At 33.3% G+C, this 27,500-nt stretch overlaps 1 protein-coding gene across 1 annotated transcript in view; it reads left to right on the top strand.

Moving 5' to 3' along the window:
• Positions 1–11,452: 11,452 nt before the first annotated feature.
• The window catches only part of LOC115220613, a 31,890-nt gene continuing 15,842 nt past the window's right edge, over positions 11,453–27,500 (top strand). Inside the window, exons 1-3 of the mRNA XM_029790760.2 lie at positions 11,453–12,535; positions 22,550–22,614; positions 23,740–24,817. Coding sequence (XP_029646620.2) covers positions 11,453–12,535; positions 22,550–22,614; positions 23,740–24,817 — 2,226 coding nt within the window. The remainder of the gene's footprint in view (positions 12,536–22,549; positions 22,615–23,739; positions 24,818–27,500) is intronic.

Below are 27,500 nucleotides of genomic sequence, written 5' to 3'. Positions count from 1 at the left end.
TAAAGACATCTATTAAAGAATTGTTGCCAAAGAAGAACTGATGAAAAGTGAGGGGAGAAACCAAAACTGTAATTTTTCTCAAAGCATACATTCTGTAGTTATTTTATCGAAATAAAAAATCATACATGCATTGACCTTGCAGATAGGCAGGAGAGAAATGATAGTTACTGAAAGATAGGAAGGGGAGGACAAGATATTTCATACGCGTTTTTTTATGCATGCCTAGATGAAGCAGAATATAGCATGTAAATACAGCAAAGTATCAAATCTGGACGGGTTTCCTTTGAAGTAACTATTTTAGCTCAGTTTCCATTGATTTGAACAACTTTCCCGTGTTGTTATACATACATTACCTTCTTACATTAATTTTCAAGTTATACAAAAAATAAACGGACGTGCAGTGCATAACCTGCATGTTTCCACTGCATGCCAATGATTATATATATATATATATATAGGTGTGTGGTAAGAGGCTTGCTTCCCAACCACATTCATTCTGGGTTCAGTACCACTGTGAGTGAGTGGATTTGGTAGATCGAAACTGAAAGAAGCTCGTCGTATATATATGTGTGTGTGTGTGAATGTGTGCTTGTGTGTGCGTATGTTTGTGCGTCTGTGTTTGTCCTGACACCATCACTTGACAATCGATGTTGGTGTGATTACGTCCCCGTAACATAGCGGTTCTGTAAAAGAGACCGATAGAATATGTACTGGGTTTACAAAGTCCTGGAGTCGATTTGTTCGACTAAAAGCGCTGCTTCAACATGGCCGCAGTCATATGATTGTAACAAATAAACGAATAAAAGAGCACATACACACACACACACACACACACACACACACACACACACATACACAGAGGTTGCGATGGATAAATTGTCACCTTTTTATATTGTTTCGCACATGCACATTGCTTGTTTTCAATTTTGTTGTCTAAACAGTACAGCTGGGCACCGTCGAAGAGAAAAACCGCTCTTCGCTCTCACACAGTTCGCTCTGCCAGAAATTTGGAAACGACATCCTGTGCTGCTAGGCATTCGCGCGGGACGCTCCAATAGGAACATTTGAGAATGTTTGGGTTTGAATGTGAGGACAGCGCAAACAGCGTAAAATATGTGGACATTTGTATCGAATTATTTTATGAGTTGCTTATAGTGTATAAATATATATTTGCCTTAATGCTCTGCAAACAAGCAATGACACATTTGAATGAAGCATTATTCATGTGACAAGCTAACGAGTTGTCATAGAAAAAGTTTATCCACTTCTCTGCGTCTTTTTCTAATATCTTCGTCGATATCGATATTCATTAAGCATGACGTTCTTATTTTGCTCATATAATAAGTTTATCGCTGAAAATATTGCGAACTGCAGAAATATTATGCAGTTGACTTCAATCTCGACAAATGCGTAGAGATTCAGATTTTGGTTAAATTATAAGAAAATTCACGATTTTGTTATGTATTTATAAAGAAGCCAAACTGAGGTTTGAAGAAGAATAACAAAGAAACTGTTATTTTAATATGTGAGAAAAACACCGAAAATCAGCATGGAAGACATCGAAATTGAAAATATTAAGAGTGACCTGAAAGTAATATTCGACGAAATGAGAGAAGAGATATTTAATTAATTAAAATTGTACTCTAATGACAAGAAAAAAGTCATTGTTTAAAATGTCACGTTTAGAAGAGAACTGCAGTGCACAAAATTTGAATTTTAAGTTAATTAAAATTAATAATCTATAAAATAATGAATGGATTAATTTTAATTTTTAGAAGTCACTTGACAGCTGTAGGCATGCTTTACATGTCATCGAATGACATAATCTTAGTCTTTAGCACAACTTAGGATACGCATGCATGCGTATGAGAGTGTGTGAGTAGAGACATACATATATATTTATGTATGCATATATTTATGTTTGCACATATACATGCACATATACATGCACAAGAATATGGAGAATTGTTCCTCTTCAAAATTTATTTTACAATTTCATACAGAATATTCTTATGGATATTAAGACCTACACGTGTTTCTATTGCACACAGTATGGCCAGATACACATGCAAGCACAATTTTCTATGCAGTTCCTTTCAAGGTCTGTCCATCTGTTCACCAGTTAGTCTCGCTTCAATAATGTTTCCATCCACAGAAGCGAACACGGAATTACCCATCGGAGGAATTAACAGCTTCAGTGACAACTCAATAGTCATAGACACTAAATACTAATCAATGCGTTTAACCATAACTTAAAACACAACTCATAGCGGCTACGGTATCCGCCCAGCTAACATATCCCTCTAAACTCACAATATATATATATATATATTTTTGTTTTCGTAATGAGATCAAAAACCAAGTCTGTATAGATATTAGAGCATTTATAGATAGAAGGTCTTACAGCTGTTTCTAGAATGTTAATTAATAATAATATCCCTTCATCGGAGACGGATATTCTAGAAACAGCTGTAAGACCTTCTATCAATAAATGCTCTACTATCTATACAGCCTTGTTTTTTTTTCATCTCATTGCGCAAAAAATTCTTATATACACACGCTGACATAGAACCAACGTTGAACCCTTTATTCGCAATATTACCGAATCTGGAACTTAATTTGGTCTATCTATAGCACTTCTTCAGCATTGCCTGACACTTTTGGATCTCATTGACACCATTATCTCATATATATACACACATACACACACACACACACACACACACATATATATATATATAACGGGAAGCTTTATGAAAATAGACAAAAGACGAAGGCAGGTTTACGGAAATAAACAAAAGACGAAGGCAGGTGGAATACAAACAAACAATTGTATTAGTATGGCGCTCAGGAAATGTAAATAAAACAAGTGTGTGTGTGTGTATGTACACACACACACACACACACACACACACACATACACATATATATATATATATATATATATATATATATATACTATATATATATATGCATGCATGTGGTAACTGTTCGATTGTTACCACAAAGAGAAATAAATATCTCGGTATCAAGGTACGAAGAAACAAGACTACCAGAAATACAGACTTCAATAATTTAAGGAATATAGCAATATGACGGTCTTGCGGAAACTGATAGCTTATTAACACAGAGTTAATTTTATCCTTCAAGTGCAACAACTCTTATCTCGTGTATCGTATGTCCAGAAGATCGTTGTAGAGATTCTTCTCTTCTTCTTCTTCTTCTTCTTCTTCTTCTTCTTCTTCTTCTTCTTCTTCTTCTTTTTCTTTTTCTTTTTCTTTTTCTTTTTCTTTTTCTTTTCTTCTTTTTCTTTTTCTTTTTCTTTTTTTACTTCTTTGTTTCTTTTTTCTTCTCTTCTTCTTTTGTTTTCTTTTTCTTTTCTTTTCTTCTTCTTCTCTCCTTTTTCTTCTTCTCTTTTCTTCTTCTTTTTCTTCTTCTTCTTCTTCTTCTTCTTCTTCTTCTTCTTCTTCAGAGGAACTGGACATAGAACCATGGCTAATATTTCAGTCTTTGCATATATAATTACATGAGCACAATATCACTTTGTTATTTTTCAATCTGCTATTTTACAATCTCTTGAAAATTTTCAAAAAAACATTTCCATCCTTTTTCTTTCCTTTTCCTAAATTAATTCTTTATTTTCTTCTTCTTTTCTTTTTCATGATTTATTTTTCATCTATAACGCGTCTTCCCTTGAGTAAGACTAGATTTATGTAAGAGAACATATTTAGACAAAAATATAGAAGATGAATATACGGTTGTGTTTGCTTTGGATTACAGATAAAACGATATGGTTCATAACTTTCTCATAATTCCATTTCATCCAGCTACCAACCTGCATAGTAATTCCTATTTATCTAACATTGATAATATTTCCTAAGTTGTTTCTCAATATACGCTATAGCGAATTATCATCATGGGTATTGATTAAGTCAGTAAAACATACAAAATAGGATCTGAATTATATACGTAAGCACGTATTTATAAGAACACGCGCGCATACGTACATAAACACACGCCCGCACACACATACACACACACGCACACACACACACGTCCAAACGCACGAACACTCACACGTGTATATAATGGTGATACAGATTTTGCATACATGTATCTAGATGATCATTTGTTTAAGAATATGGAGGAGTTTTATATTTCCTGAAAGTTCCCATGTTTACAATTCCAAATTTATTGTAGAAGTATATTATGCATACACTTATAAGAAACGTATATTTTACTTAAATGAGCCGACAAAGAATGTTCATGAATTTAGCTTGAATAAAATTTATGTTTACTTATACATAAGTGAGGGTGAGTAGGGTAACAATATACGAGGTGGTATTATAAGCGGCGAGTTGGCAGAAACGTTAGCACGCCGGGCGAAATGCTTAGCGGTATTTCGTCTGACGTTACGTTCTGAGTTCAAATTCCGCCGAAGTCGACTTTGCCTTTCATCCTTTCGGGGTCGATAAATTAAGTACCAGTTGTGCACTGAGGTCGATATAATCGACTTAATAGCTAAGTCTGTCCTTGTTTGTCCCCTCTATGTTTAGCCCTTTGTGGGCAATAAAGAAATAGGTATTAAAAGCGTCCCGGTCTACTTACGCTTAACAAAAAATAAGTTATGTACCTAAGTTTTGACATAATCTTCGAAATAGTGACCTTGCGCAGCAATACACCGGTCCCAGCGATCCTGCCGCTTTTGCAATCCTGCGTGGAAGTCGTTTCCGTAAGCGAGTGCAGCAGCATCTGCGATTCGCACTGATTTCGACAACGAACTTAATTTATATATATATTATATATATATATATATATATATATATAAATATATGATAGATAGATAGATATATTAGATAGATAGATAGATACCTACATCCATAGACAGAAAGACGGATATATATATATATTATATATATATATATATATAATTCTTTACACATATTCTAATTCTCACACACAAAACGTGCAATTCATTACGTTACAGACAAAAATTATCTTGCCTTCGTGCACTCTCTATCTGTCTTTGTATGTATGTATGTATGTATGTATGTATGTATGTATCTATCTATCTATCTATCTATCTATCTATCTATCTATCTATCTATATATATATATATATATTATATATAAATTCTATTTATTTATCTATGCAGCTGAATATAGCACAGCACTTAAACTGATGTAATAATTGCATTGTTCAATTAAATGGAGCCGCTAGAAATGGTCGTACGGCATCACCACATGATATTCTCTTGCTAATTTTGATATATAATAATGATAATAATAATAATAATAATAATAATAATAATAATCATAATAATAATAATAATAATAATAATAGTAATAATGATAATAATAAATATATAAATTAGAGAAAAACCACTATTATGCAATTCAAACAATGATAGACATAAACTAAATCATAAATAAATATATATATATATCTCAAAGCATATAACGTGATCACAAAAAGTATAAAAATGATTTAAAAATGAATAGACAATATAAAACAAGTAAAAAGACTACGTACGTTTCATGGCTACAATTTAAATTCGAATTACAATTAAATTTGAATTTAATCGAAAAACAATAATAAAATCAGGTCAACAATAATAAAATGATAGATAAATAAATAAGGAAATATAATTAAACAATATTTCTTGAAGAAATATATCAAATATGATTTACGGAAAAGCTTCGAATTTGAGTCTACTTCAGCTGAGAAAGCTCAAAACAATTCGCCTATAGGAGCAGTAGGTATCAGTTAAAGTCCATAAGCGCCAGTATCTTTGCTCTGTATTTTGTCTATTACACCAAGACAGCGACTTCAATAGTAATCTGAAAATAACCATAATTTCTTGTTACATTCCTACAAATATGGAAGGATTAGAAATTGCTGAAATTTGTGACAAAAAGCATGATTTAACTCTCGTCTCAGGAAACTTTAATGTAAAGATTGGAAAAGAGGAGCTTAACGATATTTGCTTTCATGACAAAACAGAGAATTATTTGGAAGTATAAGAAAAATGCATGAAACCTGAAAACTTAATCATTTATATGAAACCCGTGGATATGACAAAGTGGATAATTGAAACACCCGCCTTCAGTCGGAAATGTTTTAATGAACCGTTTCATGAAGTCCCGTTTCATGTTCAGAGGATAAGAATATAATTTCTGTGGGCCGAGATACACACACACACACACACACACACACACACACACACACACATATGTCTGTCTGTCTGTCTGTCTGTCTGTCTGTCTGTCTGTCTGTCTGTCTGTCTGTATCTATCTGTCTATCTATCCATCCATCTATCTATCTATCTATCTATCTATCTATCTATCTATCTATATTATCTATCTATCTATCTATTCTAGCTAGCTAGCTAGCTACATGAATATATACATTCTATTATTTTATTCTTCTATACATTTTAGTCATGTGACTGCGGTCATACTGGAACACCATTTATAACTAAATGAAAAATTAATGAAATGTACTGTAAAGATGATAACACGTTCTTGCCGCTAGATTCCTGTCATCGTTCTATCCGAGCAAAGTTCAGATTGTCACTGAGATGTAATAGGACTAACAAGAGAAAGTAAATTCTCAGTGAATGTTCTACAATAAACACACACGAAAACACCAGGGGGAAAATTCCCTGTCGGAAATTGTTGCAGACACTACAGTACCTATCACCAATCTCAAAAATGACTTTATGCCAACATAATGCGTGTGTTTGTGCGCGTACGCGTGTATTTGTATATATGATATGTTTATGTATATATATATATATGTATATAGATATATATATATATATATATATATATATATATATGATATATATATTATATATTATACATCATATATATATAGATACATATATATTAGCAGTATATCCTGGCTTTGCCCGGGATTAGAATATATATATATATATACTAGAAGTATAGCCCGGCTTTCCCAGGGATTACGTTAGTAGATTTGTTTTCCACTCTTCGATTTTTTTTCGATTTTAAAGCATTCCAAGATCCTATGGGTCCTAGGTAATGCTAACATCAAGTTTGAAGAAAATGCAACAACATTTGAAAACGTTATGGTTGAAAATGGGGTGTAGCCAATTTTATTGGGAAATCCTATAAGAAATCGGTTTATCGATTCTTTTTATCATGATTAAATGGAAAATCCCATAAGGAATCAGTGTATTGATTTTTCACCCCTAATAGGACTTAACCGAACACAACATTGCTGATTTAAAAAAATCTATATTTATACTTTAAGGTTGGTTTTCACACGCAATCCAGTTCTGCAGAATCGATGTCGCGATGGGAGTGCATGGGTTGGGAGTTTGATCGGCAGAGGTGATCAGGATGTTCATGCTAGCCCTTTGAAAACACCACCCGCATCATCTAACCCCTTTTGCCCATGTGTTGGGAAGCCTTCCAGCAAGGAAAATAGAATGCCCAAAAGGACTCCCGATCCTCCGTGTCAGAAGCTGTTATGTTCAGATCACAACTAAGTCGTAAGCATACACACACACAACACACACACACACACGTACATACATGGTTTTTGTACGCATACATGTTCGTGTGTATGTGCGTGTGTGTGTGTGTGTGTGCGTGCGTGCGTGTGTGTATGTGTGTGTGTTTCCCGTATATCTACAAAACACTTTTTTCCTCGATGGAAAAAACAAACAACCAAATGTGTTAACAAAAACTTACTTATCGCTTGAAGGGGACTTAACTCTTCTTTTTAAACTTGAAAATTGTGGAATGTTTTGGTTGAAAATATTATTTTTACCGTTATTCGCTGGTGCTCTCGGAAAAATAAGTTGAAATATATTCCTGCTTTTATACATATACAGGGCTATATATATATATATATATATATATATATATATATATATATATATATATAATATATATGGAGAGAGAGAGAGAGAGAGAGAGCGAGAGAGAGAGAGAGAAGCATACAGACATATGTGTGTATATATATATATATATATAAACATATATATATATATATATACATATATATATTTATATCTAAATAAATACACACACACACCAGCGCCTGCATATGGTTAATAGTTGCCAATAAATTTGTTGGTTGTTTGATGTCTCCATTATCCAGAGAATTACGCAAAATACACGTTTTGTCAATTAAAAACCAGATGGCTTTTACAATGTAGTAAATTTAATCATACTGATATAAAATCTGGATAAATGCTATGCATATATTGCATATGTATAAGATGGAATTTGTTTCTGTGTCACTGGTAACGCTATAGGATATGTATGTATGTATGTATGTATGTATGTATGTATGTATGTATGTATGCATGTATGTATGTATGTATGCATGTATGTATGTATGTATGTATGTATCTATCTATCTAACTATCTATCTATCCATCTGTCTGCCTGCCTGTCTATCTATCTATCTATCTATCTATCTATCTATCTATCTATCTATCTATCTATCTATCTATCTATCTACCTATCTTTCTTTCCTGCTGCTTTATATAATTTAGTTTTCCGTTAAGGTAAGATCAACAAGAAAATGTACTCCATCTGGTGAGTGATAGCTATTGTTTTATTTGCTCTATTTCTAGTCTTGAGGTACTAAATGTTTCATATATTGAAAATATTATCTTGGCGGCTTGTAAAACACGCCTAGTTTTTCCAATAACCTGCCGCCTCTGGGCTCATGACCTATACAAATTACAAGTCGGGACAATAGAAAAAGAGAAATGAAAAGAAAATACCAGAAGTTGGGATGTTGAAAAACGCAGAAACAGAAACAAAAAGAGTAACAAAAACATATTAGAGTTATGTCCCCTTTGACCGTAGAATCTGAAAGCTATATAGTGTAGATTCAACAGACGAAGGCTAATATCTGCAATACAGCTGCTGAATCCAGAGATGGTGGTGTTCTACAAGTCGCCAATAGAAATTTGTCCATATGTTTGCAATTCAGCATTTCAGTTGAATTTTTAGATATAAGAAGAATAAATCACTATCTAGGCTACGCGTAATTTGAATTTTGTTTAGCCATTAACATATTGCATAGATTCTTCTTCGATTATTCATTTGAATGTAGGAAATATGGAGCTGGTCTTCATAAAAATATAACCACGTGGGTACAAACTTAGTCGCTTTACTTTTGTCCATTTTGCGATATAGCCCGAAGGATGAACTCCTGGATACTCAGAACATTCAGGACCAGACAGAAAGATGTCATCAGACCGTTGGCTCTGTGGCCTCCCCACGCCAAACAAAACGTTACGGTAATTGAGTCACTCCAGAAAGTATTCACTAAGAGAATAAAGGTGTATCCGTGTCAAAAAAGAGAAATTTTCTCCATAACAAAACACAATGAATGGTTTATATCCCAGTTCGAACGCACCTCAAGCATATTTGGACTGATAGTAACATTGCAGTTATACTTATTCCTGCTTAGCGCTCACCCTTCGTAAAAAAAAACAAAAAAAAAAAACAATCATATCCAAGGAGGTGGCACGAAATCCCACCCTCAAGAAGAAGCCAGCCACATAAGATGGAGGCGGACAGAGTAGAAATTCACAATGGTGTTCCAGTATGACCGCAGTCACATGACTAAAATGTATAGAAGAATAAAATAATAGAATGTATATATTCATGTAGCTAGCTAGCTAGCTAGCTAGCTAGATAGATAGATAGATAGATAGATAGATAGATAGATAGATAGATAGATAGATAGATGGATAGATAGACAGATAGATACAGACAGACAGACAGACAGACAGACAGACAGACAGACATATGTGTGTGTGTGTGTGTGTGTGTGTGTGTGTGTGTGTGTGTGTGTGTGTGGTGTATGTGTGTGTGTATCTCGGCCCACAGAAATTATATTCTTATCCTCTGAACATGAAACGGGACTTCATGAAACGGTTCATTAAAACATTTCCGACTGAAGGCGGGTGTTTCAATTATCCACTTTGTCATATCCTGGCCTGTCAATTGAAAGACCCCCACAAAGTCAATTTGATTGATGGTCCATAGATTCGACAGCTTATCAAAGATATTTTAGTGAGACAATGTGAGAATTCGAAAAGACTTTGTTAATAATTTTCTTAGAAATACACGAGCAAAGAATTACACCGAAATTGCTGAGATACCACCAGGGAGCTACAACACACTCCGTTATTGCATGAGCACGAAGTTTTCATTTTCTGCGTAGCCATCTTGCTCACTTCCCAGAAACCTCGGTAAGGTCAGCGATGAGCAGGGTGAAAGCTTCTGCCAATACTTGAAAGTCATGGAGGAATAGTATCTTGGTAGAATGGATGTAAATAATATGGGTGACAATTGTTGGAACATAACCGAAATTGTCCACAGATTGAACACTAGGAAAGGTTATGAGAGCAAATTTTTATTTAAGTAGTTGCCCACAATTTATATTACTGTAACAATATAGTTACTATGGAAAGAATAAATTTGCACAAACATTACAATTAAGCAAAATGTTATTGTTAGATGCCGTATATTTATGGGTTTTCAAGCAAAGCAAAGGAATCCTCGAAAGGTTAATGTTATACAGAAAACCTAAGGTCATTTTGGATACAGAATCAAGAGCAAACGTTAATCTAAAACAAGTGTTAAAAAGATTGTGTTTCACACGGTAATCAATGTAAAAAAAAATAGGTACTTGAAGATGATAATTTTTTTTCAATGGCATGAAAACGTTCAACGAAATTTAAGCTGTTATTCCTTTGCATATCTTGCTGTAAGTACCTTTGTTGCCTTGTTTATGTAGCTGAAACGTTAGTAAATGATAATGGATTTTCAAGCATTGATTTGCATGTTTATCTACCTACTTTTATTTATTTCAGATTGCCGAGTCACCTCGTTACCACGAACATGTTTGGCACCAAATAATCTCTTCAATTTTTCCATGTGATATTGCTATGTGAACGGGGTTATAACACCCGATATATATTCGAATTCGCAGCCTTATAAGTATAAAAGCTGACTTACATAAATATTTCTATCAGAACATTGGTTGAAATATATATAATTAAATGATTAAATATCCCTGTCTCTTCAAGTGGAACATTAATATTCTTATTTACATCTTATTTTAATAATCAATTTAACCAGAAAAAATATAACATCTTCATGCAGTATTCTACATTTCACAACTCATTTAAAAATAAATACACTGCATTGTACGATACCTCGTTGTTTATATAGTGCCTATAAAGTGAGATTTGTGTATTTGATGCATTCTATAAATCTGTCGTGTTCTCGAAAACTCTATATATCTTATTTTGTTGTATCAATAATAACATGTACAACAGTTATTTAGTGTAGAAAAACGGTTACAAAATTGATACAAGTCAATATTTACTAGGAACCGTTAACACAAGTATATACCAATATTTAACTCTTGAAGATATTAAAGAAAATGAAGCTCATGAAATATTTGACTTTTAGCTTGAGTTTAATGATATTGATAGTAAATTCCAACCCAACGCACGAGGATGAAGAACGATTGAAAAAAACATTGCTTTTGAATTATACAAAAGATATAAGACCTGTTACTAATCTGTCTACACCTGTTGAGATAGATGCTTCCTTGATGCTTCACACGCTGTATGACTTGGACTTCGTAAATAACTTACTGATTGCTCGGTATTTGTTCATCCCAAGTTGGACTGATGAATATCTGACCTGGGATCCATTGGAATATAACAACATTAGTCATATGTATATACCAAAAAATAAAATATGGACGCCATCTCTGATGATGTGTAATTCAGTGAATGAGGAAGATAATAGCGATATCAATCGCGAAGTAATCGTTCACTCTAACGGAACAGTTGAGTTGTGGTCCCTTAAGTACATGGAGACATATTGCCTAGTGAACGCATACACGTATCCATTTGATGACCATGAATGTAAAATAGACATTTGTGTTGCTTTACATGTTCCCGACGAAACACGATTAAATTATGTATATTACTCGAGTATGAATGATTTAGAAAACTACAAGTGGGATATTCATTTCTATGGTAAAGCAAGTGTCACAAACGATGGCATCAGTCAAGCATTTGTGGCAGTGCAGTTACGACGTAAAATCACGATAGGAATAGTAGCTATGTTGATTCCAACAGTAATGATGACTATTTTAACTCTTTTTGTTTTTCTTCTGCCTCCTGAATCAGGAGAGAAAGTTTCTCTAGCAATGACAATATTTTTATCAAACGTCTTGTATCTTGTTCAAATCGATAAGAATACACCAAAAAATTCGAAATATCCTTCACTGTTCATACTATATTTAATGTTATTGTCAATGTTAAGTGGTATCGTCACGCTTGGATCGGTGGTTATAAGCAAGTTGCATGTTAATCAATCATCTCAAGAAAATAAAAACAAAACTCAAAATAACAAAGTGGCAGATGCTTCATTAATTTCCACGGTAAAATCGCAAACTCTTAATGATAATGAACTTCAAAGTAAGATAAAGAGAAACTGTATTTCCGATCACGTAAGACTGGATGACATATTTCTAAAAATTTCCATCGTATTATTGGTTATAATTTCAATATTGTTTTTAGGTTTGTTATTTACACCGCTTGACTAACAAGACCAACAATATTTATGCCGTGTCTGTTAATTTACAAATAATTTTTATCTTGTTATTTTTCATATATCCTATATATTTCCTTGGACATTCTATGATCACGACGGAGTTTCAGTGTTATCGAAATATTTATAGAATTTGCCTTGTACTTCTTAAAATTAGTACCGATCGCTAATAGAGATATCTAATTGATATTAAATAATTACATGTGCCATTAAATAATTTGTGCCATGTGCCATTAAATAATTACATGTGCAATTTCCATCGTATTATTGGTTATAATTTCAATATTGTTTTTAGGTTTGTTATTTACACCGCTTGACTAACAAGACCAACAATATTTATGCCGTGTCTGTTAATTTACAAATAATTTTTATCTTGTTATTTTTCATATATCCTATATATTTCCTTGGACATTCTATGATCACGACGGAGTTTCAGTGTTATCGAAATATTTATAGAATTTGCCTTGTACTTCTTAAAATTAGTACCGATCGCTAATAGAGATATCTAATTGATATTAAATAATTACATGTGCCATTTTTATGCTCCAGTGTATTGGAACAAATTAGCAATGAAGGGAGTTATTGTTTTTGCAAATAAAGCTGGATTTTAATTTCAAGCATGAGATTATCAAACTTTCATAATTGTAATTTGGTCAGCAATTAATTTCGTAAAATTAATGCCGTAAAAGATTCAACTGTAAACAGCGACATTTATGAATTATATATCTAAGGTTACGTGATATTATATGAAATGCAAGCATATGAGGATGCGTCGAAGTATACAATCAGGTAACAAATTCATATTCGGTATATGAAAGTGAGCATTGAAACATAGTTAATATTGTAACGAAATAAGTGACAGAAAATAAGAGTGTTTTAACGTCTTTTGAGTTTAGTTTTACACCGAATGACATTTTACATAATCTCTTCGGTACATATATATATATACATATGTGTGTTGTGTGTGTGTGTGTGTATGTGTGTGTGTATGGGCATGACTGTGTGGTAAGAATATTGCTTTCCAACCATATGGCTATGGTTTCAGATGATGATGATGATGATGACGATGATGACGATGATGATGATGATGATGATGATGACGTGATGATGATGATGATAATAATGATAATAATAATAATAATAATAATAATAATAATAATAATAACAATAATAATGATAATTAATAATAATAATAATAATAATAATAATAATAATAATAATAATAATAATAATAATAATAATAATAATAATAAATGCCCTGATGCAGTACCAGGCAGTGGCTCTCATGGCTTCTGATCTTAACTGATTGGAAGTGTTATCATGTACAACGTTTTGTCTTGGTATAAAAGATGGCCTACAGCAAATATTCTGCCTCAATACCACAGATTTGCTTGTCAGTTGTTTGACTTTAACCAGTTGAGCATGTCCCTTAGTGGCTGACGATATGTGCATCTTGATCACGAGCAGAAGTAGTGGAGGAGCATCATAGCCATGTGTTGAGAGGGATTCTTTGGGGTTTGAATAATTCACCTCTGAAACGGGTGTTTCGTTCAACATCCTTAAAAAACAACCCTTATTCAGGGACCTTTTGATGGGTTACTCGATCTGAAGAAAATCTAACTGGCCCCACCTGCAAGGTCATGTGCTGTTTATCTTGATATGAGATCACCATGTCGCGCACATATGGTTGTGATGCATGTGCCTGGTGTACCCTTATCAGACGGGTAGTCATGATGGGTATACTGGGCTTCGTAATATTTACCCCAGTGTCACTTTGATGGCATGCTCTGCTCGCTCACTCAATAATAATAATAATAATAATAATATAATAATAATAATAATAATAATAATAATATAATAATAATTATAAGTCTACAGTTTTTTATAATTTTGAGGACCAAAAACAACAAAAATTGATTATGTTAATACTAAGTAATGTACATATATATATATATATATATATATATATATAATATATATATATATATATATATTATAATATATATATATATATGATAAAACACTGAATCAAGGAATATTTTCTGATATGATGCGCCATTCACAACTTTAGATATATGTCTCTCACCTTCAAATAAATACTGGAAATCTTTCTAAAACTCTTTAGCATATTAAATATATAGACATCTAATTGTCGCTACGTAGAAACCCTTACGTTTCTAGCAACGTACACGTCATATGATTATATTGTTGTCTTTCGTTATCCACTGACGTCACTAGAAGAATACCAAACTAGCTTTTTACAGAATATTTTATGTTGTTTTTGTATGCGTTCGTCTACTAGAGATATTATTTTTAGTTCACTTTGTATTTAAGCAATTTTGCTTTGCCTTCATAACGTTGTGTTATCATGCAATTTCGGTTATATTAATTTGACTGATATTTTCTGTATCTACAGGGTGTCCCAGAAAGATTTACCCATTGATATTTCTTAATTATTCAAAATACACTTAATGTAGGGTAATGAAATTCAGCACACACGTTCTATGTTAAATGGTCAATTAATTGCAGTAATTGCATCTCAAAATGATAACCTTTCGTATTGATCATAGCCTTCAAATTAGTGGTCCTTGAGTTGCATGAGCGCCGCATAACCACTTCATCCACATTGACTCATGAAGGCAGAAGGGCTTTCTTCAGATCTGATACATTTGAATAGGAGCGAGCAGAAATACCAAATAGCAAAGTTCATGGGATAGAGGGAGGCCTTAGTGTCTTGTCTCTAAAATCCCGTTGAAATGTTCTTCGCAGTACCTCTGTATCAAATTGGATGCTTGGGCTGGAGTTCTTGACATCAGCATCAATGGAGATCAAGAGTGACTTGGACCCATCAGATGCAATTTCAGCCAATACCATGACTGAAGGTGGTTTCTGACGCCGTAAATGACACCTGCTACCTTCGTGCTAGTCTCCTACATTACATGCATGAAGCCTGCCGTTCTGCCTAACCGAATCCACGGTGAGGATCTCGTCAAATCACATCAACACTTTTTTAGCGACGCGCTTCATCTCACCTACCATGGTTTCACCCCTGCCGAGCCGCCTCTTCTTTATACTAAATAATTTTCATATTTATTTATGGTAAAACATTTACTAGTTTACATAGGGTTCTATTTTTTTTCTTTTTATGTCCGTGAAAGATCTCCTAATAGAGCCTCATTCTATAGCTGTACTGTAATGATAAATAGTTCTTTAACACAAATATACTTATAAGCCTTTAACTCATATTATCAATTGCTTTCCTAATATTTGCGGAGCGGCTAGAGCATTAACAGTTACCGGATAACATGTACAGAATTCCTTTACTGAATAGAGAATAAGCACAATACTTCATGTTGAGATTAATGTGTAACATTGTAACAATGCAAACATCAGTTCTGAAACTAAAGGTTTACGAATTTTAATGCGTGTGAGGTCATTTTCTAGTAAGTGTATTTATCAAAGATTATTGCATGAAACTTAGGACGTTATCTAAAATAAATAAACCTGTTAGATAACAAACCACTGATCCAATGACTAGAAACACTGGAATATCGATGTATCAGCGCTATGTTCACCAAGTAAAATACATTTATGAAAGAAGAAATTTTATCATCGTACGTAACAATTTTAATATTTAAATGAGTAATGGGACTGTATGACTATGAATAAAACCAACTCCCTCTTAAATAGGGATCAGAAACAATGAAGAGCAGTTCTGCAATGTCAGAAAGCAATAATCGTTCACACTATTCACATATTTAAATGTCTCTCATTATACTGTATACAGCGAGTATTATTTTTATATATGAAGTCAAATACATGTATATTATTATAACACAAACTATTGTAAAATGTTGTGATTCTGTAGCACCATGAAATCTAGATATTTATACACAATTTGGAATAAAGCTTAATCACTTGTCCGTGTTTTCCATAATAAAATTACTTTATCGAATAAAGACTGATTTCAAAAATTGCTGTTTCTATGTCTTATTAAATATCTGTATGTAAATCAAAATTACGATTGACGCCAACAGCCACGATGATGACGACAAAGACAAAGATGCAGATGCTGAGGAATTGTGTTAGTGATGGTGATGATGATGATGAGGAGGAGGAGGAGGAGAAGAGGGTGTAGAAGAAAGAGCATGAGGAGCGATGGAGACGGTGGAGGTGGAGGAGGAAGTGCATGATTAGAGAAAGGAAGCAAATGCTGCTGCTGTTGATATAATTTCCTAAGTGGAACCTGACTGTGATACGATTATACTCCGAGTTTTATAGAGGAAGTCCCTCTCAAAAATGTATTTACACAATGAATGATTATAGATTTGGTGATTATTAAAGTACATTATTGCTGCTTTGTTTGTGGAACAGAATAATCAAGCCAAGATTTATGCATAGCGACTAAAGGAGCCATAAAATGAGGCTCTACCGCAGCAAACCGGTCGCAAAACACATTTAATGCCGTCATTTTGATGCACTTCTCTTCTGCATTTTGCGGAATGCTTTCTCATGTCCAGAATGTGGATGATGTGACCAACTCTATGGCGGGAAATCCGCAGATTATCAACTACTCGGTCATGATACTCGGTCCTCGAGTATCGTGTCGTGAACAACTCGTTGTTTGTCTTTTGTGGTCGCCGACTGGTTACTTTGAGATCTAAGATCTCAAAATGATCAGCCCGAAACCTTGACACCTTGATTTTCAATGTGGAGTAAGGCTTCTTTCCTATCTCCATAGGTTTCCGCCGCTCGTTTGTCTTGCAAAAAGCGGAACTTCATGACTCCCTGTGCATCGATTTTTACCAAAATTCATTGTAAGAACTATCTCCATGCGTTGACTCTTCTAAAATCAAAGCGGTTTTAGTATACCATGATGATCTTCTTTTGCATATTTTTACCTGAATAGTTACACTACTACCACCGTAAATGTAACAATTCTAACCTTTCGTGATAGCTTGAAGCTAGAAACATTCAGGCACCAGCTTCACATATTACGATAATCTTGTTATATGTCGATGAACACATATCCTTTGAATAATGTCAGTTACTTGGCGAGGCGAGCAGCCCCACATTCCCACTTAACTGAACACCAGTCTATCCCAGAGTAGACGCCACGCGATCCCATATATATACATATATGTATGTTGTGAGTGTGTGTGTCTGCGTGTGTGCGTGTTTGTGTGTTTATATATGTATATATATATATATATATTCTTATTTTCCTTCATTCAGTGATTTGAGAGCTGCCATGCTGCAGCACCGCCGAGAAGAGTCTTAGTCGAATAAATAAAATCCAAGACATCTATGACGCACATAGAGATATAAGCATGCGCAAATGAAGACATACAATGGAAATACAAAATGGCTGACGGTTAGTAAGGAGAGACACAAATAAGAAAGAAGAAAACAAAGGACCACTGATGCGGTCACAGGAGCGTGACGAAAGAACTCTGGCCGAAATAAGATTAAGATTAATGTAAAAAATAAATAACACTGAAGTAAAGTAACACCAAATATATAGTGCGTGTGTTTTATTGGCTAAACTGGCAAAATGACCATTCCTAAATACAACAATATGTTTCAAGTTTCACCACACGACTTCACATAAAAAATCTTGCACAACAAATATATAAACGTGTATGTATATATATATATATAATAGATATATATATATATATATATAATATATATATAATATATATATATATATATCTATATATATATATGTATATATATATATGTTCTTATTTTCCTTCATTCAGTGATTTGAGAGCTGCCATGCTGCAGCACCGCCTAGAATAGTCTTAGTCGAACAAATAAAATCCAAGACATCTTATTTATTCTATCGGTTTCAATTTCATCTATCTATCTATCTATCTATCTATCTATCTATCTATCTATCTATCTATCTATCTATCTATCTATCTATCTATCTATCTATCTCTATACGAGGATCTTCTGTCAGTTTCAGTCTACCAAATCCACTCACAAGACCCTGCTCGGAACGTGGGTATCGCAGAAGACATTTGTACAGAATGCCACGCAGCGGGGCTGAAGCCGAAAGCAAGTTCCTTACCACGCAACCACAATCTCAACCATGCACACACGCACACATACACACGCACATGCACACACATACGCATACATACAAACAAACACACACATACGCACAACATATTTTTCAGTCAATATAGGCGGAACTGACTTTGAAAATGAAAAGAAGCTGACTATATCAACTTTTACTTACGCTATTGTTTGTGTTCAATTTATTGCATGTTGGCAACTTCACAGAGGTGTCTTTCAATTACATGCTTTGAATATAATATTCATATGACTAACACATACACAAAAATATAATATATATAATATATATATATTATATATATATATATATATATTATATATATATAATATATATATATATATATGATATATAATAAATGACACTTATATATGTGTATGCATGTACATATATATATATATACATATATATATACCCTACACCCTTTATCTATATAAGTACACACACAAACGCGCGAGTCCACATACACAAACACTCACACACATATATACGTATACATATTCATTAGCATATTGGGGTGTGCGTCACCCACACGTTCATATATAACCTTCCAGTTTTTTAAGAATATCACTCTGTGTAGCTATTGTGTGTCTACAGTGCACAGAAAAATCTGAATTCACTTTGATTTCAATATATGGTCAGTATCAGAATTTCATGACTTGCTTTTTTTCTTAAATTTCTTTCTTTGCTGTCGTTTAAATTTTTTATAGTAATGACACAACATATTGTCTGCAGTATTTTCTTTAATTCTCTTAATTTTGCTTTGAAATTATTATGCAAAAAATAAGGGTTCAACATCTACAATATACCGAAGAAATTAGGTAAATATCTTATTTATAGACTAACGATGATGTGCGAAGAGTGTTGTTCTAACATAATTTTATACATGGGCGGTGTGCTCAGTATGTTACCGGTAATGATATTAGTAGAGAACGCTACTAAGATATACCTAAACTATATCCAATATCTTTCCTATCTGCCGTTTCCATAATGATTTTAGCGATTCGGTGTTGGCAAGTCTTATCTTACATATTCTGTGGCACTTCATACATAATTATATCTCTTCCTCTCATCGCCCATATTATCTCCATTCTAAAGTACTTCCCATAGACATATGCATCTTCGTTCATCTCCAAAATGACATCTGGTACAACGTCCTGAAACCGTAGACTTATAATGATACTTGGAGATGTCACGTCACTGGCGTCAATGGTTCCCATTTGCCTATATTATCGGTATTAGAGGTATCATACGCCCTGTTCAAATTGAAAACCTGGATGTATTTGATATGTAGGACTAAGAGAATAGAGTGGAACCTAGAGGTACAGCAGAGTTGACAGAATTATTACAGACATAGATCAGCCACCACGACGTGACGATCAGAGACAGCCAGAACACATTCGCAGGAAGTTAAAAATATTTTCGATTACATAAACAAAACATTTCTTACATAATATATAATTTCATGTATTGTATATCTGTATTTTAATATGACTTTTAACATAAATACAAATGTATATATGTATGTATATATATATATATACAGGGTTGGCCTAAAGTCACCAGACAGTAAATCAAAGCCATTTTATTCCAATATTTATTTATGTTTAACAACTGAAAGAATTTAATAAAAACCTATAAATATGTAACATCAGAAAAAGCGTTCGAACTGAAGTCCTTGAGAGAGACATTTTTCCATTAGAGTCAATACACAAAATACAAATAGTATTTATGGAATTTTGATTTTCTATCGGGTGACTTTTGGCCAACTCTGTCGACACACACACACACACACACACACACACATATATATATATACACACATTTGTAGATATATATAAAATCATCCGCTTCCGATCATTTCCTTCTCCGTTTTATTTTCCCCTATCTCCCCAATTTTCCTTCTCAATCCTTTCTGTCTCCGACGTTTCCTTATATAATATATATTATATATATATATATATAAGGATCATTTCCGATCATTTCCTTCTCCGTTATTTTCCCCTATCCCCAATTTTCCTTCTCAATCCTTCTGTCTCCGACGTTTCCTTATATATATATATATATATATATATATATATATATATATATAATATAATATATATATATATAATATATATATATATATATAAGGAACGTCGGAGACAGAAAGGATTGAGAAGGAAAATTGGGAGAGATGAGATAGGGGAAAATAAAACGGACGGAGAAGGAATGATCGGAAGCGGATGATTTTATATATATCTACAAATGTGTGTATATATATATATGTGATACGCTCAGTGACACACTCAGACATGCACACACAAGGTGACAGAGGTAAACACATACACACACACATGCACGAACACACAAGCACATGATTATGTATGTTTATACAAAAGTATAACATACATACATATACGCATACATGCATGCACACACTTACATGCATACATACATACATATATGTGTATGCATACACACATACACACATTGACGCACGCACATGCACACAAACAAATAAAAAGAACGCAGCTTGGATAATGAACAGAGTGAACGATTAATGAAAAGCTTGGAAGATGCAACGAAAATTTTAGAAAAATAATCAAGTGAGTGCATACTTTATCGGTTTGACTCTCCCCTGACACAACAAAACATAGATAGATAGATAGATAGATAGATAGATAGATAGATAGATATAGATATAGATATAGATATATAGATATATATGCATATATATGCATAATATATATCATACATACATATATTATATATACCCTACATATACATACATATATATATATATATATATATATATATATATAGAATTATATAGATATAATATATATATATATGTATATATATGTATGTATATATATATATGTATGTATGTATATATATATGCATATATATGCATATATATCTATATATCTATATCTATATATCTATATCTATCTATCTATCTATCTATCTATCTATCTATCTATCTATCTATCTATCTATCTATCTATCTATCTATCTATCTATCTATCTATCTATGTTTTGTTGTGTCAGGGGAGAGTCAAACCGATAAAGTATGCACTCATTTGATTATTTTTCTAAAATTTTCGTTGCATCTTCCAAGCTTTTCATTAATCGTTCACTCTGTTCATTATCCAAGCTGCGTTCTTTTTATTTGTTTGTGTGCATGTGCGTGCGTCAATGTGTGTATGTGTGTATGCATACACATATATGTATGTATGTATGCATGTAAGTGTGTGCATGCATGTATGCGTATATGTATGTTATACTTTTGTATAAACATACATAATCATGTGCTTGTGTGTTCGTGCATGTGTGTGTGTGTATGTGTTTACCTCTGTCACCTTGTGTGTGCATGTCTGAGTGTGTCACTGAGCGTATCACATAATGTGAGACACACCCCACAAACTCTGACATAAAAACAAAATTATACATACAACGTATCGAAGGAGGTAGAAGCCCTATACAGCTAGAAACCTAATTGAAAACCATCACCATAGGATTACAGCAACAACTACAACAGAATCAAGGAAGACTAATAAACATAGCCACAAAAAACGAACAAAACAAAATACTGTTTTCAGTCTTTAAAGAAGCTGGCAAATACAAAAAAAAAAGAAGTCATAGTACCTAACAAATATGAAGAAAGAGAAGAAACAGCAAAAGCTGGAAAAACACACTAGAATCCATGTCCTTCGTTTAGAATAGCTTTTTACTAGCCTGTCACAATACGTTGTAATATTTAATGTAAACGAAAGTATTTCTGTAGTTTCTTCTATCAATTTTCTGAGACATGTAATGAAAAAAGATGGAATACATCCATTGCAGGATAAAATTGATGCTATTCGAGATATTCCACCCGCTTCTTTAACAAAGTTACGAGAATTTGCTCGGTTTGACTAATTTCTACAACTGATTTATTCCACCTTGTACAGAAACTATTTTTCCTTTCACGGAAATAGAAAACAATGAAACAATGTTATTGAATTCTACTCAACTACAGGTTTTCGAGGATTTTAAAGACAAGTTATCGATTAAATAAGTACCAGTTACGCACTGGGGTCGATATAATCGACTTGATCCGTTTGTCTGTCCTTGTTTGTCCCCTCTATGTTTAGCCACTTGTGGACAGTAAAGAAATAGGTATTTCGTACCCTGCTACATTCTGAGTTCAAATTCCGCCGAGGTCGTCTCTGCCTTTCATCCTATCGGGATCGATAATTTGACGACTAGGGCGATGTTATTGACTGTCCCCCTCCCCACAAAATCCAGGCTTTGTGCCTATAGTAGAACGGATTATTATCCTTGTTTGCATTGTTGAAACGTTATTGTCATGATAGGGTTTTAAAAAAATATCCATACATATAATATCTTCTAGAACTTGTTTCTTTCAGGTTGCTGAATCGCCGAGATATCCCGTATATTTATGGCATGAAAACATTTCTTCATTTATATCAAAGAAGACAGTCTGATGGTTTTTCAGTTTTGAGACTGGAATTATTATACCTGAAATACATATTTGTACTTGTATCTAAAAAGGATGAAATACAAAATAACCACTTATATAACAACATTGGAGGAAATATATAAATTGAAATAATTAAACAACTTTCACTTTTCATATGGTAAATTATTTTCACACATACAACTTATAATTTAAAGGAATACATTGACCAGAACATTTTCATATAGGTATCATACATTGCAAAAATACTTTTCGAAAAGAAATACTGAGCATTTTACGATAATTCGTTGTTTGTATACTGCATTTAAAGTTGGCTTTATGCTACTGTTGCATGCTTCAGCTCTATCGTTATCTAGAGAACTTCCCCTATATTACCTTGTATCAATAACAAAGTGAATAACGCTCATTTACGCAAAATTTAATATAAACATTACAATACTAAAACATATCGATATTTACCAGAAACACTTATCACAAGTGTTGAGATAAACTAATATTTAATCCTTCTTGAAATATAATTGATAATGATGTTCATAACATATTTTGTTTTCAGTTTGACTTCGATTATATTAACAGTAAAATCTCTTCCGACGCACGAGGATGAAATACGATTGAAAGACAACCTGCTGTTGAATTACAGAAAAGATATAAGACCTGTTATTAATTTGATCACTTCTGTCGATATATATACTGATTTGGATCTTCACACACTCTATGATTTGGACTTCGTAAATAACATACTCATGGCTCGGTATATGATTGCGCCATATTGGATCGACGCATATCTAATCTGGAAACCATCGGACTATAACAACATTACAGAAATAAATCTGCCAAGACATGAAATATGGACCCCATCTCTTATAATGTGTAATTCAGTGAATGAACCAGATGATGCCAATACCGATCAAGAAGTCAAGATTTATCATGATGGAACTGTCGAGATGTGGTCTCTTAAGTACGTAGAGACCTATTGCCAAGTGAACGCTTATACGTATCCATTTGATGAGCATAGATGCGAAATACATATGTGCGTTGCTGTGCATTCTATTCGTCAAACGAGAATACAAACAATGTATTACAAAAATCTAAATGTTACAGAAAACTACAAGTGGGATGTCAACATGTTTGGAGTGGTATCTGCAGAAAATGATGAGGGTAGTCAGGCAGCTGCGGTGATGTATCTCCGACGAAAACCTACGATAGGAATCATAGCTATGCTGATTCCGACTGTAATGATGACTATTTTAACCATTTTCGTATTTGTTCTTCCGCCTGAATCAGGAGAGAAAGTTTCTCTAGCCACGACCATATTTTTATCAAACGTTTTGTATCTTGTCGAAATCGATAAGAATACACCAAAAAATTCAAGATATCCTTCACTTCTCATGTTGTATTTAATGTTATTGTCAATGTTAAGTGGTATCGTCACGCTTGGATCGGTGGTTATAAGCAAGTTGTATATTAATCGGTCATCTAGGGAAAAGAAATCGGTTTCGACAGACCTCAACAAAAACAAATCTCAAAGTAAGAACGTTGCAGATATTTCAATGATTTCCATGGTAAAATCCGAATCACTAATTGCAGAGGAACTTCAAAGTAAGAAAAAGAGAAATTGTATCTCCGACTACGTAAGACTGGATGCCATATTCTTGAAAATTGGTATTGTTATATCGATTATATTTTCAATATTATTTACCACTTTGTTATTTACACCACTGGAGTAACAAGTTCAACAATATTTATTTCAAAATATTTCTCTGGAAACCTAGTATATGATCTGCGAAATGCTACGTTCGTCCAGGGGGAATAACAGAACATTTAATGTTGGCTCAGTATTTCTTTAAAGATGGTGCAATCCACACGAAAACTTTGGTCTTTAATAAAAAAAAGTATTAATTGAGTGAGTTAAGGTTTACGCAAATAATGCTGGAATTTGAATTTCAAGACTGATAGCAAACATTTTCATAATTGAAGATATGTACGACATTTCACGTAAGATTTATTGGCGTAAAACAGACAATCTGATCAGCGATATTTATGAATTATATGTTCAAGATTATTTCTCTGCTGCAACAAAGAGGAATGCATTGGGTTGTATGAAAGTGCACAAGCCTTTAATGAACTCCTCTTCAGAATATCAAAGTGATGTCGTGGAGTATCAAAGATTATTATGTCTGCTGTTTTGAGATTTCCATCTCATGACATTTTAAATAGTTTCTTTGGTACATATATGGACCAAACCATAACATTTGGTATATATAAAAATATCTGTGTCTATCCAGGTACAACTACATTTTGATGGATTTTAATTGAAACCAGATATTGTAATTGAAGTGAACAAAACCGTAGTAATTTATCGTCACCTTAATGAGTGAGGCAAACGAATTCTCCGACCACAAAACTCATATAACAAACAGTCATCAACTATCACCCCTGCTTACATAAAGTACATACACATATACGCATATAAATATACACATGCATACTCAAATCACAGTATATATAGAATATATACTACAAAGTATATAAAATGCTTATAAGACTTCAATATGTATATACAATCATTATCAATTTTTTAACCTTCGATAATATTTCGATGTGTAGGATGAGTTACTGAAGAAGGAGCAAGAACTCTTGAAATATATATATATATATATATATATATATATATATATATATGAATACTATGAATATTGAAATTTATTCAGTTATAATTGCATCTAATATATATATATGAAATAGTTGTTAACTTCCATATAGACAATAGAGCTCTTTTCTTCTGGCCAGTATTATCATGGGTGTACATAAACGTCTGATCTATGATCTGTAGTATTTCAGTCTATAAATGAAGCAAACATTGCAGAGACTTTGGCTTATGTCTAGTACAACATAAGTAAAGAAATGTTCGGGGAAAACTAAAAACATATGTCGTATAATTTATTGAACTTAACTATTACAACAAACAAACATACACATAATTTTTGTTAAACGAAGATAGTGTGACGTTGACAATATCAGTTCAAAGTTAATAATCATTCTTAAAATTTTAGTTTGTTGATCTCATGGTAAAAACGTATGTATAGACAATGTTTCGGGGTTTTACCAGTAGGGGTAAAAATGAAAAGATCGTTCTTGCCCCTCACACTGGATGTCCCAACATATAACTGATCGTGTGAGAAACAGTCGTCTTCTAATTGCAAGCCTGTAACTCGCAAAGTCTGTCCTTAATGAACTGTGTGGTATAAACATTTCTTGCACAGCCAGACATTTTTGTGGCCTGTATGATACTTCTTATTAATTCCTTTACAACAAGTCTTGTGCCATTGCACATCTTTGGTTGAGAAAGGTTGCATGGAAGCCAATGAGGTGGAGCTTTTGGTGGCAGCTGTGAGTTTAAGAACTCAACTTGTTAATCGACTATTTCCGGTTTATCCACAAAAGAGTCTACAGATTTGTAGGCATGTTCGTTTCATGTAAAATGTAAAATGTAAAATAATATTGAAGTAATACTTAGAGCAATATGAAGAAATGGAGTTTATTGCAGTTTTACATCCAACCACACACACACATAATGTTATTATCTGTGTCGTCGTTAAATTAAAGATATGTCATACCTACAAAAGAATGTCCCACAGTATTTCGAAATAAAATGAAAAATATATAATAATTCCATAAAAATTATGTCCCTAAGGCAGATTATTTATTTTAATTCATAAGTGTTATGTTAATAATAAATATTATGTCCTTAGTCCTTTAATTGATTGGGTGTTAATTTGGAAGTAGTATATTTCAATACTCTAAAAATTTTGTACATGTTGGAAAAGGGCCACTAGCTTCTTTGGTAGAGCGGCTAGAGACTCGGGACCATTTCCATTGTCGTCATTGTGAGATTTTACGGAAGTATTAGCATTTGGTCCTTATATCGACGCTGTAGCTTTTCTTCTCATAGGTGGAGGCTCCGGCAGGGGATTGTGGCTATCCCTGTTGTGACCAGCGATGTGTAGGAACATCTGATAGCTTGGTCGGTCAGGTGATCACGTGATATATATATATATATATATATATATATATATATGTATAGGCGCAGGGGTGGGTGCGTGGTAAGTAGCTTGCTTACGAACTACATGGTTCCGGGTTCAGTCCCACTGCGTGGCACATTGGGCAAGTATTTTCTACTATTGTCTTGGGCCGACCAAAGCTTTGTGAGTGGATTTGGATATATGTCTGTGTGTGTGTGTGTGTGTGTGTGTGTTTGTGTGTCTGTGTTTTCCTCCCAACATCGCTTGACAACCGATGATAGTGTGTTTACGT

This window comes from Octopus sinensis, linkage group LG16 (assembly GCF_006345805.1).
Source record: "Octopus sinensis linkage group LG16, ASM634580v1, whole genome shotgun sequence".
Lineage (NCBI taxonomy): Eukaryota > Metazoa > Mollusca > Cephalopoda > Octopoda > Octopodidae > Octopus > Octopus sinensis.
Note: the sequence above shows the minus strand (reverse complement) of the source record. Positions and strands in the feature narration are given on the sequence as shown.